The following is a 17,684-nucleotide window of genomic DNA, read 5'->3' on the forward strand; positions in this document are numbered from 1 at the left end:
GTGGAGAGAGGCGGGGATTGGTGGATGAGACGGAGAGTGATAAGACGGTGATGTCTACAGGATGTACATCTGCACTGGGAGCTGAACGGAACTGAATGAAACGACTTAAACACAAGCCTCTCATATCTACTTCCTGCTTTCATCTACTATGACATCATTGGTCTCATTCTTCTAGGTCTCATCCATAGAGAATGATAGAGGACTCTATTGGCCAAAAGGCCGTTTTAGCATGGGCAGCGCCATTGAGTGCTTCCGCCATTTTAACCCATAAGAATCTAAGCCCTGTCTAAGCCGGGGGAGAGGGGGTTCTACTAAGCTTTATGGAATTGTTTTAAGAAGGTCATACCAAGGATCATTTTACTATTTGATTTTGAATTTTAAGACCCCTTGAAGTATAACATTTTTTAAAATAATATTTGGCCTTAGTGCCCTTAGCCCATACAAACGCATTGAATAAAATATTCACTACATGGAACAACAGATAGTCCCCCCCAAAAAAATCTAAAAGAAGTTTGTTCTGAAGTGTCCATCCTATATCTGACAGATATTAGAAAGATCTGGAAACATGTTAATTTTTTTTGTAATTTTTTTAAAACATGCATTTCACCCCTTATTTTTGGCACTAAACAGTGTCCATATATACTTCCATACATTTTTTCAACTGGTACCGGGGGACCTTCAGACGAGTCTTGTGAGCGTCCTAGAGCAAAACAACCAATATGTACGTGTTCATTAGTCTTGCTTTTCCACAGAGGGGTATTAGTGTGTAGCTCAAACTGTTCGGACGTTACAGACAGAAGTTGGCAGATCGGATATACCGACTTCAGACGAGTCCCAAGATGCTTGTGGGGGTCATACAGCTAAACGGAGAACACCATTGTGTTTGTGAGAGTCTAATCATTCCATAGATAGTTTGCAAGCCAAACCGTTCGGACGGTACAGACGATTTTGTCTCATGGTCTGACAAACACCACTCTAGCTCTGTCACCTTTCACCTCAGATGAGGAAGTGTGGCATAGGCGCATGCGGTGGATTGAGACGCATCCAATGCAAACAAAAACATATCTCTAGCTTAAACTGACAGATTTTTATTGTGATTGTTTTATTATGCTTATTATGCTAATTTGATTTCCGTGGAGACGCAGACATCGACCATAGGGAGTTCAAGAAATCAAAGTAAACTGGGTAAGGATTCTTATGGGTTGTAGCCTCAATTGCACTGCCCATGCTGTCACAGACGCTATAATGGCACAAATATAAAGATGAGTCCTCTATCTCTATGGTCTCATCCTAGTCATGCGAGTAGAGCTAGGTTAGGAGGGCAGGGAAGCTTGAGCTCGCTCGGGGGCTTGGATTGGACAGAGAGAAGAAATAGGGCGGGCTCTAGGGGCCAATCAGATCTGTTGCTTGAAGGCTCCGCTGGCGGCGTTGGAGGCTGCGGTAGCGGCGGCAGTCTGGACCGTCTTGTTGGCCATGACGCCCGTGGCGAACTCTGCCTGAGCCTTCTCAAAGCTGGCCCCCGTGGTACGGTACATGCCATGGACCTGAAGGGATGAGAGGGGGAGGAGGGGAGGAGGGGAGGAGGGGGAGGGGGGAGGGGGAGGGATAGAGGAGAAAAGGGGGAGGAGAAAGAGGAGGGGAGGGGGGAGAGGGAGGAGGGGAGGTAATTATTTAAATGAGGTCTATAAATACCCCAAGTGTTCATAATCTCAAAGAATGTGTGGATGTTATGATTCCTTTGAATCTAATCTTCTCAAACATGGTGAAAGGCTGAGGCTCATTCACAGCTTCATGATTATGATGAGGGATTGTGTGTAGGGTACCTTTTTGAACATGATGAGGGACATGGCAGCCAGGGCGGTGAAGAGAGCAGCGATGAGGATCATGATGATGCCAACAGGGATGCTCTTATTCAGACCAGTCAGAGCTGAGATCCACCCACTGTAGGAGATAGAGAAGGACAACCAGAGAGAGGATATTAGGTACTGAATCTCTATCCATATCAAGGTGAATAACATCTATTCCGAGTGATGTCAAAGAACCGTGTGTCCATGTCACTTCCTGTTAATGTCTGTGACAGTGACTGTCCTCACCTGGCGCCCCAGCCGGAGATGCCGATGGACTGCATCACGTGGACACCAAACTGACAGATGTAGACGAAGAAGAAGACGAAGAAACGGAACGAGCTGTCACTCCTGGAGAGAGAGAAAGAGATTGCTGTTTAATGAACGGCCTCTGTGAGTGTGTATGTCTGTGTGACTCTGTTTGTGTGCTTGTTTGTACACCCACCTGAAAGCTCCATAGAGGGGTCTGTACCAGCAGACGAAGGAGCAGGGGGTGAAGATCATGAACCAGAGCATGGCCAGACCAAAGTCCACTCCCCTGGACGCATCCACACAGAACCAGGCCAGACAGCCAAACATGTTGGCAAACAGCGTCCCTGTGTGGACTTGAGGGGAATGACAAACAATACCACTGATTAGTTTAAATAAAAATGTTGCATATAGAAATGTAACATATAGAGCAGACAGAAATGGCAGTTGTGTAGAATAGAGATGTGTATCAGCTCTTTAAGTTACATTTCTATGTGAAAGAGAGAGTACTTGATATAGGTCCTATGCCGCATCACATTACATTTCTATCTGAAAGATCCTTTTTGATAGAGGCCCTAATAGGCTACTTCAGTGTCCTGCCAAGTCATGCTAATGAAGAACAGGATGTTAGGAATAGGAGGAGGACAAGGAAAGATGGCTGCTTAATAATTTAACACACTAAGGAGCCTGGTGGTGCGCACACACGGTCAATTTAAATAATTCACAATGAGCAGAACTCTACCTTGGGGCTACAATAATGGCATGGCTCTGGGCATTGTATAGAGTCTGGTGTGTTGTAGTGTACAGTCACATTGGCATGGTATAGTCATATACCTACAGTGGCAGGATTCTGCACCATACTGAGGAATCTAACACTACTCTCACACTTTGGGTGAGAGAGAGAATACATAACGTGTAGGTAGAGGAGAGAGAGAGAGAGAGAGAGCGAGAGAGAGAGATAAGAGAGGGAGTGAGGGCGAGGAAGAGGGTAGCGCGAGGAAGAGTGAGAGATAAGAGAGGGAGGGTAGGGCCTCAAGACAGGTTGGAACTCCCAATGTCTCCCCCCCAGTCACCTGACCCGGTCACATAACCAACCACATGACCTACCCATGTGGCGGTGGAATTCCACGCTGTGCTATTGGCTCATATCTAATAAATGTCCTTCATAATCCCTCTCAATGGCCTTTTCATATTTAACAGACTGGCTGTCAAGTAAAGAAAGAGACTTCTGGAGATCAGATTTCTTCGAAGCTAGCGACAAAACTGAGGCAAAGGTTCAGTCATATTGAAAGAACAATTCTAAAGTGTACATTTGCCATAGTAGTGTCTGTTTTCTGACGTTACAAGCACTGAGGGGGGCAGATGACTTGACAAGAGGGCAGAGGTAACTCACACATCCAGATGTAGTACATGATCTTGACAGTCTTCTGGAACTCTACAGGGATATCCACTGTGATGTCATGGTAGAAACATGGGCCCACGGGGAACTTCTCTGGGAGAGGAGGCCAGTTGTTTTTCCTACCTGGGACAGAGAGAAGAGAGCAATGCTTGAATGATTCTGCAAAATGTTGTGTGAAGGTTTGGGTCTGACAAAGTGTAACGTAGTTCGAATGCAAGACCATTGGTTGAATGTTGTGTGAAGGTTGGTGCCAACCTCCTGATGTGCTGAGCGACTGCATCTCTCTCTCCCGGCGGTCTAGCTCCGCTGCCTTCCTCTCCAGCTCCTCCTGTCTCCTCAGCAGCTCTGTAGCCGCCCACGCCTGCTCCTACACACACACACACACACACACACACACACACACACACACACACACACACATCAAACAGTGCGCACTAACACTATACTAAACACACAAAAGAGATATACAGTACAGAGATGTTCTAGATGTTATCCAGACTAGATCAGGCTCCATATGGCTGACAAGTCTGATTTGACCTCTGACAAACCGTGAACTTCAAGTCAACTTGAAACTGACATTGAGGCAGCTGACTTTTTGTTTTAGTAATGTGTGTGTGTGTGTGTGTGTGCATGTGTTTGGCAGACTACTGTCAGCACACAGCACAGTCCCAGTAGTCATCTCCACCTCCTTTCTCTCCATGCGAGTCAGAATAATTAACGTTCTGGTTTTAATTTGACTAAATGCTAATCGCTAGGCAGGCATTGCTGGTTGTGTGTGTGTATGTGTGTGCGCGCGCCCAATCTCTAGCATGCAACAGCTGCAGGTGAAGCAATGGTTGCATTTGACGTCACTAGCTATTGCTACTAGGCACTAGCCAAACTACTGACAAAATGCTGCCCAATGCATCTTTAAAGGTAGGAAGATATTTCAACAGGACCAGGGACAGGATACTAGTCACATGCCTTATTGCCAACTTCCTGGTTGCAGCCTAGGTTGAAGATGACAAAGGTCAAGACAACGGGATTCTAATATCCCATAACTCTTTGCAACAATGGGACTATGCTAGTTCGCAATGGTGCTGGTAGTTAGTAACGGCACCAGTAGTTAGCAACGGCGCTGGTCCCAGATTCGTGACGACGTTGTCTTAAGCTGTACATCTGATCTAGGTTGCAGCATTCTGATATCATCTCTGTGTGTGTATGCCCAAACATTAAAAAAAACAGGTAAATGTGTCAGTAGAGGTAGAAAAAAAAGGTAGTAGAATAAGGAATATTGTTCCTGTCTTATCTGTCTGCTGGTGTCTCTCTCTCACTCTCTTTTCAGGTGCAAACACAAAGTTACACTTCTCCCTTAGACAGCGAGGTGTGGAGCCCACATTCATGTTTATGTAGTGTCTCTGAGGCTTAGAAGCATCTCCACACTCTGTCACAAACAGCTTTTAATTAGAACACGCCACGCTCTGTGGGAGAGCCTGCTGCCAAACCCACCAGAGCACGGTGTGTGCGCATGTGTAATTTGTGTGTGTGTATGAGTGGGGGGGTGGGCATGCATGGTGTTTCTATGGAAATGCAACGCTACATTGAGCCCTCTTTTCTTCAGAGGGGTGGAATAGCATGGCGTAAAAGGGTAGAACAGGATGTGAGGTGTGTGTGTGGGGGGTACCTGTGTCTGTTGAGGCTGTGAGTATGCAGGCGGTTCTTCAGTAGGCTTCATGATGGCTGGTTGTGTGTTGGTGGTGGTGGGGGCCGGTACCTTCGGCGCTGTGCCAGCGTGGACCTGGGAGAAAATAGCTACATCTTTTAACAATCCCACACTGGTTATGGCTCAAACCATACCCTATTCCTCATGTAGTGCACTACTTTTGACAAGAAACATATGTAGCTTGGGTCAAAACAACGTAGTGTACTAAAGGGAGAATAAGGTGTCAATTGTGAAGCAGACACCTTCTGGAATCAGCATCTTCAACCATTCTTCAGGAACAGAAGCTGAATGTAATAACATAATGAACACTTATCATCTGGAGCTACGTCCCCATCAGTGCTTCTGTTTTGATCTCATCAATGGCGTCGGTGTCTCCCATCTACCCGCCACCTCTCCTCAACACCTGGCCTCTCACACTGTGCAGTGCGGTTGCAGGGCAGCCCTCGAAGTGACTTATCAACTGTATGCAAGAATTTCCTCTGTGTTGTCTTAGGAATTCAGCATGCTCTGTGTTGATCTTGCCTACCTCCATTGTCTCACTTCTGAGAAGCTGAGGTTACATCCTGTAGGTCTGCTATCTGATTGGAGGTTAACTTTACAGTAATTATATTGGTCAACAACTCAGATTTTGAATCCAAACAACTCAGATGCTTACAAAAAGTGATTTATATGATGTGTTCCTCTTGCTGTGGTGAGATCCCTACACTCTCTCTCCCATGAGCTATGGGCAATGGCACAAGCCATGGTTTCTTCATCTCTCCCTTTCTCCCTCTGATCATGCTTAGAATAATGCCTTGTAATGCTTTGCAACTTAAGCTTCATGCCTTGTATTTATGCTGTGAATCTTTTACAAAATAATGAAATACACTTTATTTAGAATTCTAGTATCAGACATTTCTTGATTGCCTATTACTGTAAATCAACTATAGTGTACTTGCATATTGCTAAATCATCTTTATGGAGACAGATAAACATTATAAATCGGCTAATTACTTAGTGTTATTACGAGTCGCATGTGAGGTTTTAGAATATCATATATACTGTATATGCACATTTCAAATACTACTAACTACACTTTACTCACCGGCTTGGCATCTGTGAAGGGGTTGTACTCTTCCAACCCTGGAGGAGCATTCTGTGTTACTTGTGTCACCGACGGATCCTGAGAGGATAGGAAAAGACAGAAACTCAGTCTTCATACATATGGCACACAGTTCTACAGTACAGTATGAGGAGCATTGAGGGAGTCAGTCAATAGGCTATACTCCCATGTAGTAACCTAAGCCTAACTAATAGGCACTCAAATTGACTAGCCTACAGTGAGGGAAAAAAGTATTTGATCCCCTGCTGATTTTGTACGTTTGCCCACTGACAAAGAAATGATCAGTCTATAATTTTATTGGTAGGTTTATTTGAACAGTGAGGGACAGAATAACAACAAAAAAATCCTGAAAAACGCATGTCAAAAATGTTAGAAATTGATTTGCATTTTAATGAGGGAAATAAGTATTTGACCCCCTCTCAATCAGAAAGATTTCTGGCTCCCAGGTGTCTTTTATACAGGTAACGAGCTGAGATTAGGAGCACACTCTTAAAGGGAGTGCTCCTAATCTCAGCTTGTTACCTGTATAAAAGACACCTGTCCACAGAAGCAATCAATCAATCAGATTCCAAACTCTCCACCATGGCCAAGACCAAAGAGCTCTCCAAGGATGTCAGGGACAAGATTGTAGACCTACACAAGGCTGGAATGGGCTACAAGACCATCGCCAAGCAGCTTGGTGAGAAGGTGACAACAGTTGGTGCGATTATTCGCAAATGGAAGAAACACAAAATAACTGTCAATCTCCATCGGCCTGGGGCTCCATGCAAGATCTCACCTCGTGGAGTTGCAATGATCATGAGAACGGTGAGGAATCAGCCCAGAACTACACGGGAGGATCTTGTCAATGATCTCAAAGCAGCTGGGACCATAGTCACCAAGAAAAGAATTGGTAACACACTACGCCGTGAAGGACTGAAATTCTGCAGCGCCCGCAAGGTCCCCCTGCTCAAGAAAGCACATATACATGCCCGTCTGAAGTTTGCCAATGAACATCTGAATGATTCAGAGGAGAACTGGGTGAAAGTGTTGTGGTCAGATGAGACCAAAATCGAGCTCTTTGGTATCAACTTAACTCGCCGTGTTTGGAGGAGGAGGAATGCTGCCTATGACCCCAAGAACACCATCCCCACCGTCAAACATGGAGGTGGAAACATTATGCTTTGGGGGTGTTTTTCTGCTAAGGGGCCAGGACAACTTCACCGCATCAAAGGGACGATGGACGGGGCCATGTACCGTCAAATCTTGGGTGAGAACCTCCTTCCCTCAGCCAGGGCATTGAAAATGGGTCGTGGATGGGTATTCCAGCATGGCAATGACCCAAAACACACGGCCAAGGCAACAAAGGAGTGGCTCAAGAAGAAGCACATTAAGGTCCTGGAGTGGCCTAGCCATAGAAAATCTGTGGAGGGAGCTAAAGGTTCGAGTTGCCAAACGTCAGCCTCGAAACCTTAATGACTTGGAGAAGATCTGCAAAGAGGAGTGGGACAAAATCCCTCCTGAGATGTGTGCAAACCTGGTGGCCAACTACAAGAAACGTCTGACCTCTGATTGCCAACAAGGGTTTTGCCACCAAGTACTAAGTCATGTTTTGCAGAGGGGTCAAATACTTATTTCCCTCATTAAAATGCAAATCAATTTATAACATTTTTGACATGCGTTTTTCTGGATTATTTTGTTGTTATTCTGTCTCTCACTGTTCAAATAAACCTACCATTAAAATTATAGACTGATCATTTCTTTGTCAGTGGGCAAACGTACAAAATCAGCAGGGGATCAAATACTTTTTTCCCTCACTGTATATGCTGCATTGTCGTGGTGTGATGAATGAACTCTGAAGCCACTCCAGTCCAGTGTGACCTAAAACAGATCTGTAGTGAATGCTAGCCTACATGCATATACCAAGTTCTTGCAACCCATTCTGACGTCTGCTTACGAATCAAGTGCAACAAAACTCAAGGGCAGCACCACCACTAGCCTCATCTGCCTAACCTGGCCTCAGAGGTTTTCAAAAGTCAATATGAAGTCAGACAAACAGACAAGCACTTTTCATCTGAAGAAGAGAATTCCTCCACAGACAGAAAGACCCTAACAGCAGGGTACCCTTCACTGTCAACCCTTCACTGTCTATAATCTAGGGCCTTATAAAATATTTTTTTGTTGTTGCCTTATTCAGTTTCTCCCCAAAATTACTTTTTTTTCAGGTTTTTGCTCTCGAAAACAACTTTTGTAATATAACAGATGTTTTTGTTTTTCTAAGTACAATGTTTAAACCAAGTTTAAGATCTGGATTTTTTTTTTAGGTTGTAGTTCAACTGTGCACCACCAAGAGACTTGTTTGGTTAGCGGTGTTTCTGTAGCACACATGTAATTGCAGTTTGCTAAACAAATCGCCACTGGATTGATGCAAATAATCATAATATCAGGTAGGCATACTTTGAAGTTAACATTTAATTGAGAAGGTTTTAGGAAAAGCTTTTCCATCTACCAGAAGATGTATCATTATTAGCAACATCGCTAACGGCTACACTGTGGTAGACAAACACGCACACAGACAGCGGCTTTCCTGTGTTAGAAAGTTGAAGGAAAATATGAATCACTGATGCATTTTGTTCATATTTTATGATAATCTTGGGCATATTAATACATTTTCTAATAAGTTCAATACATTTAGTTGATTTCCTACAATACATTCTTGAATATTGTTGAAATGCGTTTCAATGTCTGGATCCCGTGATTCCATCCCTGTTCTCCGCTTTGTGGATTTTATAGGGCCCTAATACTCCCAAACTGGCAAAGACGAGATGATTCCAATCATTTTCACCACCACACAGACAGCTATAAATAGCGCAGAGCCCACGAGTTTGAGGAGGGAAGAGAACACTTTTCTCTGCTAAGACAAAGGACTCTGTGTGCTGCCGTTACTGGCATGCTGTGCAGACTCAGATACACAGTCTAGGCTAATTGTTTTCTTTCATCAACCTTTATTCAGGCTACGCAGATTCTAGGTTGGTATCAGTGAGTTCAAATCTCAGTTTCATAGGCCATTTTCCAATCTCCATGTGAATCCGGGAGGCTACGAGTAGGCTATTTGCCAAGTGATGAAAGTATAGGCCTATAGGTGCACCTCCCAGGACTGATGCATTGTTTAACTAGTGTGTGTCCACTGTGTCTACAGGTGTGTGCTGCAGTCATCTCTAAAACAGAGAATAAGGTGTGGCTTGCCGTGGTGTAGCCCGTCATCGCTGTCTGCGTGCACATGGATGTGAGTGTAGGGTGCATTTCAGGTAGCTAGCTCACCATGACAAGTTTTCACTCTTGCAGCATAAATTCAGATGGTACTTCGGTTCAGTGCAGTCCAGTGCAGCCCAAGAAGGCCTATCCAATACATCCAGTATAGTAGTCCAGTATAGACTGCTACAGACCAGTATAGTCCGGTATAGCCAGTTACAGCCAGTATCAGTCAGTCTGTCCCAGTCCAACCCCTCTCCTCGGCTGTGAGGTTCTGTTCTGACTGAGAGTCTCATGTCTGTGTGTAACAGAGGCAGGCTGCGCCTTGTCCCGAGGACAGTCATCAATACTTCAGGGTGTATCGTGATAAATCTTTAATATGGTCCTGACGCACAGCCAGATTGACACACAGTGCTCAAGTACAAGCTCAGTACACCCCATGGAACTACAAAACTACAGGATAGACTACTGCTGTTGAACGCCTACATTACAATATAGATTGGGCCAATAATGCACTAGGCCTACCTGTTAAATGTATGTGAACACAACAAAACTATCTCTGTTAATATTATAAATAATGGAGGGGCCTCCACTAGAAGCTGTTAGTAGGCCTATTGCTCTCTTGAAAAGAGCATCTCACAGAGCGAAGGCGGCAATGTTGACAGTCACACACAACGTTGACACACAAACATGTGTGTTAGATAGGCCTACAAGTTATCCCTCTCCACAACAATCTCACTGTGACAGACACTGCAACAACCCCTTCTGTATCTACTGAATGTTCGGTAGATGGGTTTTATGAACACAATTGATTTGATAAGAGAGACTACCAGGAAGGACCAGGAAGTAAATCAGGGGAAAGCAGCTAATGTAACCCTAAGCACCAGCTGTTGCCATGACAGCACCATATGATTTCATGAACTATTGAAGAGAGCCCAGAGTTGCAAGGCATAAATCATTAGGCTTACTGGCCGCAAGGCTGAAACGGGCTGAAATGGGGAGTCATCTAACAATGCCATAATTAGGGCACTATAAAATCAGTTACATTTCCCAAATTCCGTTTTTTTCAGGTTTTCGCTCTCATAATCACACACACAATAAAAAACTAGTTGGATGTTCTAAGTCCACAAAAATGCTTAAACTACATCAGGAGACCAAGTTTGAGGTCTGGAATTTTTTTAATAAACTTGCATTGTTGGGTGTAGATACCCTTTAATTCACATGAGCACCAGCATGAGACTTGTTTGGTTAGCGGTGTTTCTGTAACACACAAGTAGCAGAGTTCACTAAACAAATCGCCACTGGATTTATGCAAATAATCATGATACCAGGTAGGCATAGGCTACTTTGTAGTTAACATTTAATTGAGAAGGTTTTTGGGAAAGCATTTCCATCTACCGGAAGATGCTTATCCTTATTAGCATCATCGCTAACGGCTAGGCTACTCAAAGTGGTAGACAAACGCTCACACACAGACATGGGCATTCCTGTGTTGCCTCTTCAGAAAGTTGAAGGAAAATATGAATCACTGATGCTTTTGTTCATGTCTTATGATAATCTTGGGCATATAAATGTTCTAATAAGTTCAATACATTTAGTTGATTTCCTACTAAGTTAAATACATTTTTTAATATTGTTTAATTCTGTTTGATTGTCTGGATTCCGTGATTCCGTCCGCTTCGCAGATTTTATAGGGCTCTACTTAACCGACAGTTTCAGAAATATATATTTTTCCTGATAGGTTAGCCTAATTCAGGGGATACACAAATCCGGTCATTGAGGACTGCAGTGCCTGCTGGGTTTCATCCATGCCTTTCAATCGCTTTCAGAGAAACTACAGTTTTACTGTAGGTGTGTGCTGTGCATTTATTGATCCATGAAGTGACAGGGAGGAACCAAAAACACCCATGTCCTTTTACAAGCGACGGAGGAACAGACTGAACAACTTCAGATGGTTACACTACAGACTTCCAGCTCTAATATCTGACCAATCCTGTTTGTTCACACACACGTAGGATTCCTCGGAGACCTGCAGCAGTACAGACGTAACAGAGAGGGACTATTCGTGTATAGCCCAATAAATAATTGACTGTTTACGTGGTGCGGTGGTCAGCAGCACGCCACAGCTCTAGTGTTGAGTTAAACACACATTTCTATACAGAACAGTTAGGCTAGCTGTGGGAAGTACACCATTCATTCCTTCACTAACAATAAAACCATGCTTACGATCAATTATCAATAATCCTTACACATAAGCATCAACCTACAGACGAGCCACATCATCCAAACAGCAAGGCGGAGGGGACCCATTTTCCTGAGGGCAACTCCGCAGCTTCCAGGAGTGACAGGGCAATGATTAAAGGACCAGAAAGGGCAAAAGTGTGTGTGTGTGTGTGTGTGTGTGTCAGAGCGCGAGAGCCAGCGAGCAACCTTGCAGTGAGTAAACTATAATTGAATTGATATAGACAGACAGAGCGAGAAAGAGAGAGAAAGAGATAAAGGATCAAGAGAGAATGAAGAAAGAAGCTTCTGTCTAAAACAAGGAACACCAACAAGCTTGGGGAGTAGCCTAGCCTAAACAATACAAAGCAGGTCCTCTTTACCAAGCAAACGGGGTGAGCTGTGCTGTGCTATGAGGATCACTGGTGAGCCACAGTCTACAAAAGACAAATCTAAGTAATACCATTTTCATAATAAAAGCAATGCAACATGTCTTCTTACAACCACCACACCAGCAGGTATCAAAGCGGAATTCCTGGAAAGCAAAGGTAGTGGGATCACAGAATATGATGTGACATTATGACAGCACATCAAATTAATGTAGGCATCCATCACATGATGTTGTTTTGATGAAATTACTCAGACTCTTAGCTGGAATAGAGTATTGCACCTGTCAATCACAATGTGGCCTGCCCTGGATTCCAAGACAACAGCTGAGACGATGGATGTCCCAAAGAGTAGGATTATCATTCCCAATGCCATTCATCAGATAACATTGAGGAGTTTACCACATCAGTCACCGGCTTCATTAATAAGTGCATCGATGACATCGTCCCCACAGTGACCGTACGTACATATCCCAACCAGAAGCCATGGATTACAGGCAACATCCACACTTAGCTAAAGGCTAGAGCTGCCGCTTTCAAGGAGTTGGACACTAATTCAGATACTTATAAGAAATCCAGCTATGCCCTCCGACGAACCATTAAACATGCAAAGCGTCAATACAGGACCAAGATCGCATCCTACACTGGCTCTGGCGCTTGTCAGAAGTACTACACTGGCTCTGGCGCTTGACTCCCGAGTGGCGCAGCGGTCTAAGGCACTGCATCTCAGTGCTTGAGGCGTCACTACAGACCCCCTGGTTCGATTCCAGGCTGTATCACAACCGGCCGTGATTGGGAGTCCCATAGGGCGGCGCACAATTGGCCCAGCGTCGTCCGGGTTTGGCCGGTGTAGGCCGTCATTGTAAATATGAATTTGTTCTTAACTGACTTGCCTAGTTAAATAAAAATAAAATTTAGCAGGGCTTGCAAACTATCATGGATTACAAAGGGAAACCCAGCCGCGAACTGTCCAGTTACACTATTTAACGATCTGCATTGATCCTTTTTGCACTAACTCTTTTGATTCATCACATACAATGCTGTTACTGTTAATTATCTATCCTGTTGCCTAGTCACTTTATCCCTACCTATATGTACAGATCTACCTCAATTACCTTGTACCCCTGCACATCAACTCAGTACTGGTACCCTGTGTATATAGCCAAGTTATCATTACTCATTGTGTATTCACTGTGTTATTATTTTTTATATTTTTCTTCTCTCAGCATTGATGGGAAGGGCCCGTAAGTAAGAATTCCACTGTTAGTCTACACCTATTGTTTACAAAGCATGTGACAAATACAATTTGATTTCGAAGATGAACCTGCATTGTGTCAGTCGGGAACTGGTGTATTTTGGACATATATAATGCTATATTGTTTCCCCATAACTTTACAACTTGTCAGTGCCACACAGTCCACTACAAGCAACAATTCGGTCTGATGAAGTCTGTAGCACTACTGTCATGTCCACCTTGCATAACTCTCGTCATAAAGACCCTAGGCTAGCTGCCTACCAACCTCAATGTCAATGAGTTGTCCTACTAAATGAAAAACTCACATGTAACGTTAGTGAATGAATCATCAAGAGATGAGGCAACAGTTAACGTTACCTTTGTGTGGGTATTGTCAGACCCTATACGCTGCCTCTGTCTACGTCAGGTGTCAAGATGCAGCTAGCAATGTTAAGCTGATGCCTGGCTGAAGAGGACACAAAGTGATAACTCCACAATTGAATGGCAATAAGCGAAGTCATCATGATCTAGCGTGTTTGCTAGTTAGCTATAGTTTGTAAATAAATTACTTGATACAACGTTCTCTTTGTTCAAAGTAACTACTTGCTGACATAAAACGTTTGTTAGCAAGTGCTCCAGTTAACGTTAGTTAGCTGGGGCGTAAGTTATTCATTACGCCGATTCTGTTACAAAACGTTAAACGAAGCAAACGAAACGGGGAGGATCATCTACCTGCATTTGTCCAATAGAAAATCTCGTTTTAGATTCAGAAACAACTGTTCAGACTAATGATTACACCCCTGGCGTTACAGCTGTCATGCCCAACGGAAACAACGTGACACTGTCATCGCTAGAAAGCTAGCTAGCTATCCTTGCAAGCTAAATTCAATTCAACATAACGGACATTAGCAGGCTAACAAATTAGCATAGCCAAATGACAGACCGGTGAGTTAGCTATTTCACTTACCTGAAAAGGGTTATTGAATTCAGGGTCCGCGAACGGGTTATGGTCGAAATCTGACATTCTACTTTGATGACGTCTTCAATTGTTAAAAACTGACTTGGTCTCTTGTCTCGTTAAAAAAAATTAACAGCTGAACTTCAAAACAATGGCGGCAGACAGCACCAGCTAATCTGGACCCGGCTTGTTTTGAGCATCAGCAGCAAAATGGCAGGATCTCGGAAGTGATGTCTGTGCTTTGCCTGCCGTAGCTTGCCCCTGTAAAATGTGATCACCATCAATGAATACGGTTACATGCACACAATAATACGATTATTGTGGATAGTCAGATTAAAATAATAGTTCGTTTAAAAAGTTTACATGCTTTTCAAGAAGGCGGATTTCCATATTAATAATGCTGTTTACATGGACACGTCTGAAATCAGACCACTTGATCAAAATAAACATTCTACCACAGCCACCATTACATTTACGTCATTTAGCAGACGCTCTTATCCAGAGCGACTTACAAATTGGTGCATTCACCTTATAGCCAGTGGGATAATCACTTTACAATATGTATTTTTTATTTTTTTGGGGTGGGGTAAGGGGGATAGAAGGATTACTTTATCCTATCCCAGGTATTCCTTAAAGAGGTGGGGTTTCAAGTGTCTCCGGAACACCATGTTATTTTTTGCAAAGCCTATTTGATTCTGAGTTCCAACATACACTACATGTATGTGGACACCCCTTCAAATGTGTGGATTAGGCAATTTCAGCCACACCCGTTGCTGACAGGTGTATAAAATCGAGCACACCGCCATGCAATCTCCATAGACAAACATTGGCAGTAGAATGGCCTTACTAAAGAGCTCAGTGACTTTCAACGTGGCACAGTCATAGGATGCTAACTTTCCAACAAGTCAGTTTGTCAAATGTCTGCCCTGCTAGTGCTGTTAATGTGAAGTGGAAACCTTTAAGAGCAACAATGGCTCAGCCAGGAAGTGGTAGGCCACACCAAAAAACGGGACCACCGAGTGCTGAAGCGCATAAAAATCGTCTGTCCTTGGTTGCAACACTCACTACCAAGTTCCAAACTGCCTCTGGAAGCAACGTCAGCACAATAATTGTTTGTCAGGAGCTTCATGAAATGAGTTTCCGTGGCCGAGCAGCTGCACACAAGCCTAAGATCACCATGCACAATGCCAAGTGTCGGATGGAGTGGTGTAAAGCTCGCCGCCATTGGACTCTGGAACAGTGGAAACGCGTTCTCTGGAGTGATGAATCACGCTTCACCATCTGGCAGTCCAACCTGCCCGAATGCATAGTGCCAACTGTAAAGTTTGGTGGAGGAGGAATAATGGTCTGGGGCTGTTTTTCATGGTTCGGGCTAGGCCCCTTAGTTCCAGTGAAGGGAAATCTTAACGCTACAGCATACAATGACATTCTAGATGATTTTGTGCTTTCAACTTTGTGGCAAGTTAGGTGAAGGCCCTTTCCTGTTTCAGCATGACAACACCCCCGTGCACAAAGCAAGGTCCATAAAGAAATGGTTTGTTCAGATCGGTGTGGAAGAACTTGACTGGCCTGCACAGAGCCCTGACCTCAACCCCATCAAACACCTTTGAGCATTCATTGTGTGAATTGTTTGCCCTTTGATTGTATTTTTTTATTTTGATCAAGTCCCAATTACATACACTGAACAAAAATATAAAAGTGTTGGTCCCGTGTTGCATAAACTGAAAAAAATAATCCATACACACAAAAAGCTAATTTCTCTGCACAAATTTGTTTACATCCCTATTAGTGATCGTTTCTCCTTTGCCAAGATAATCCATCCATCTGAGAGGTGTGGCATATCAAGAAGCTGATTAAACATCACGATCATTCCACAGGTGCACCTTGTGCTGGGGACAATAAAAGGCCACTTTAAAATGTGCTGTTTTCTAACACAACAATGCCACAGATGTCTCAAGTTTTGATGGAGTGTGCAATTGACATACTGACTGCAGGAATGTCCACCAGAGCATCAGATACATGGTCTACACATACTGAGACAGAGAGGTGCCGTTTCGCTCGCTCAACGCTTTATCTTAGATTGAATCGTCTTTCTGTCGGCGTGCGTCTCGGTCAAATATTTCAATATTTTATTTGGACAGGCAAGGAGGTACCGCCCATAACGGTGACACCTATTACAGGCAATGCACATAAAGTATGAAAATGTATGCACTCACTAACTGTAAGTCGCTCTGGATAAGAGCATCTACTAAATTACTAAAATGTAAAATAAATCCTATACGATAGTGCAGCTCTAGCGCCCACTACCGGCTGTCTAGGCTAATAAGAGGGAGGCTTGCGCTACCGGTGCTGGCACATGTGCAGATCAAATATACCACTAGAACGCTGATTAAGCTGTTTACATGTCCTAATAACTCTAAATATTGCTCAGAAAACCAGGTGTTTTAATCAGCGTATGCTTGCTTTGTTTCTGACCTTTTACGCCAATTAGGATAAGCAAAGTAAAGTGTTTTAATGACTATTGCCATGCTCTGCCTACTGCCATAATCAGTTTAATATCCAATTATTAGTGTGCAAGTAAACATACTCAATCACTGGCCAGCTTATCAATTAATCATCATAATTGTAGGGTTATTTTGAGGGCTACATGGAGTATTCTTCAGGGAATGATTACATTAATTCTACAGTGGCACTCTCACAAAATGAAATATAACAAACTAGTAATCTCTATATGAGCAATGTGCTGTATCTTTGATGATGCAATCCCAATACTTTACTGACTTCAAATATTTTCTAATTTCCTTCATCTGCACTGATCTGGAAACATGGGACAGGAAGTCTAATATGAATTTGCTTTCATCTGTTCAGTTCTCTCAGAAGGAGACAAGGAAGCGATTTTCTATGTATCTAGATGCAGCCTGGTCACAAGAGAAGGATGACCCCGGGCTATCTCCAAGAAAGTCCTAGTTAGCCTCAAGCAAGAGAAAACAAAAAAAAATGAGTATCCAAATGTTACAGCACAGTTATTATTTGCCAGAAGATACCGACCCTACCGTTATGCTTGTTTACTGAGGTACACTGGGTCGTAGTGCAATCATGGTTACATTAAGACACTGTGGAGCCGGCGCGAGACATGTTCCGAAAAAATGATACCTTTATCCACACTGCTCCGTCCAGAAGATTGAAATACTGCTTGTTTTCCCGGAAAACTGCCCTTTTCGTCCTCGTGCTAGCTAGCAGTAGCCACAGCAGCCATTATGGAATAGCATGTCGCAATGAACAATGTTCCAAAATGTCTGCGGTGGCTACTGTTAGCTAGCATGAGGACAAAAACAGCAGTATTTCAATCTTCTTGATGT

General features: G+C 43.5%; 1 protein-coding gene across 2 annotated transcripts; it reads right to left on the minus strand.

Moving 5' to 3' along the window:
• Positions 1 to 453: 453 nt before the first annotated feature.
• On the minus strand, positions 454 to 14,725 carry LOC121541559 (secretory carrier-associated membrane protein 1). 2 transcript variants are annotated; one of them, XM_041850648.2, is made up of 9 exons: positions 14,335 to 14,725; positions 6,279 to 6,356; positions 5,156 to 5,269; positions 3,748 to 3,859; positions 3,487 to 3,615; positions 2,290 to 2,449; positions 2,094 to 2,195; positions 1,824 to 1,941; positions 454 to 1,544 (listed from the first exon to the last, which is right to left on the minus strand). In XM_041850648.2, exons 1-9 carry the CDS (start codon positions 14,389 to 14,391, stop codon positions 1,395 to 1,397), a joined length of 1,020 nt encoding a protein of 339 aa, XP_041706582.1. In that variant the 5' UTR covers positions 14,392 to 14,725; the 3' UTR covers positions 454 to 1,394. The 2 variants fall into 2 exon arrangements, with proteins under 2 accessions (XP_041706582.1, XP_041706583.1); XM_041850649.2 differs by lacking the exon at positions 14,335 to 14,725 and adding an exon at positions 9,597 to 9,793.
• Positions 14,726 to 17,684: the final 2,959 nt, after the last annotated feature.

This window comes from Coregonus clupeaformis, chromosome 27, assembly GCF_020615455.1.
Source record: "Coregonus clupeaformis isolate EN_2021a chromosome 27, ASM2061545v1, whole genome shotgun sequence".
NCBI classification, from domain to species: Eukaryota; Metazoa; Chordata; class Actinopteri; order Salmoniformes; family Salmonidae; genus Coregonus; species Coregonus clupeaformis.

Excerpts from the sequence above, each read along its gene's own strand:
- LOC121541559 (XM_041850648.2), bottom strand. The coding sequence starts at position 14,391 with ATGTCAGATTTCGACCATAACCCGTTCGCGGACCCTGAATTCAATAAC. Across the intron at positions 2,450-3,486 it reads CATGTACTACATCTGGATGT|TCCACACAGGGACGCTGTTT; the intron begins GTGAGTTACCTC and ends ATTCCCCTCAAG. Across the intron at positions 1,942-2,093 it reads ATCTCCGGCTGGGGCGCCAG|TGGGTGGATCTCAGCTCTGA; the intron begins GTGAGGACAGTC and ends TATCTCCTACAG.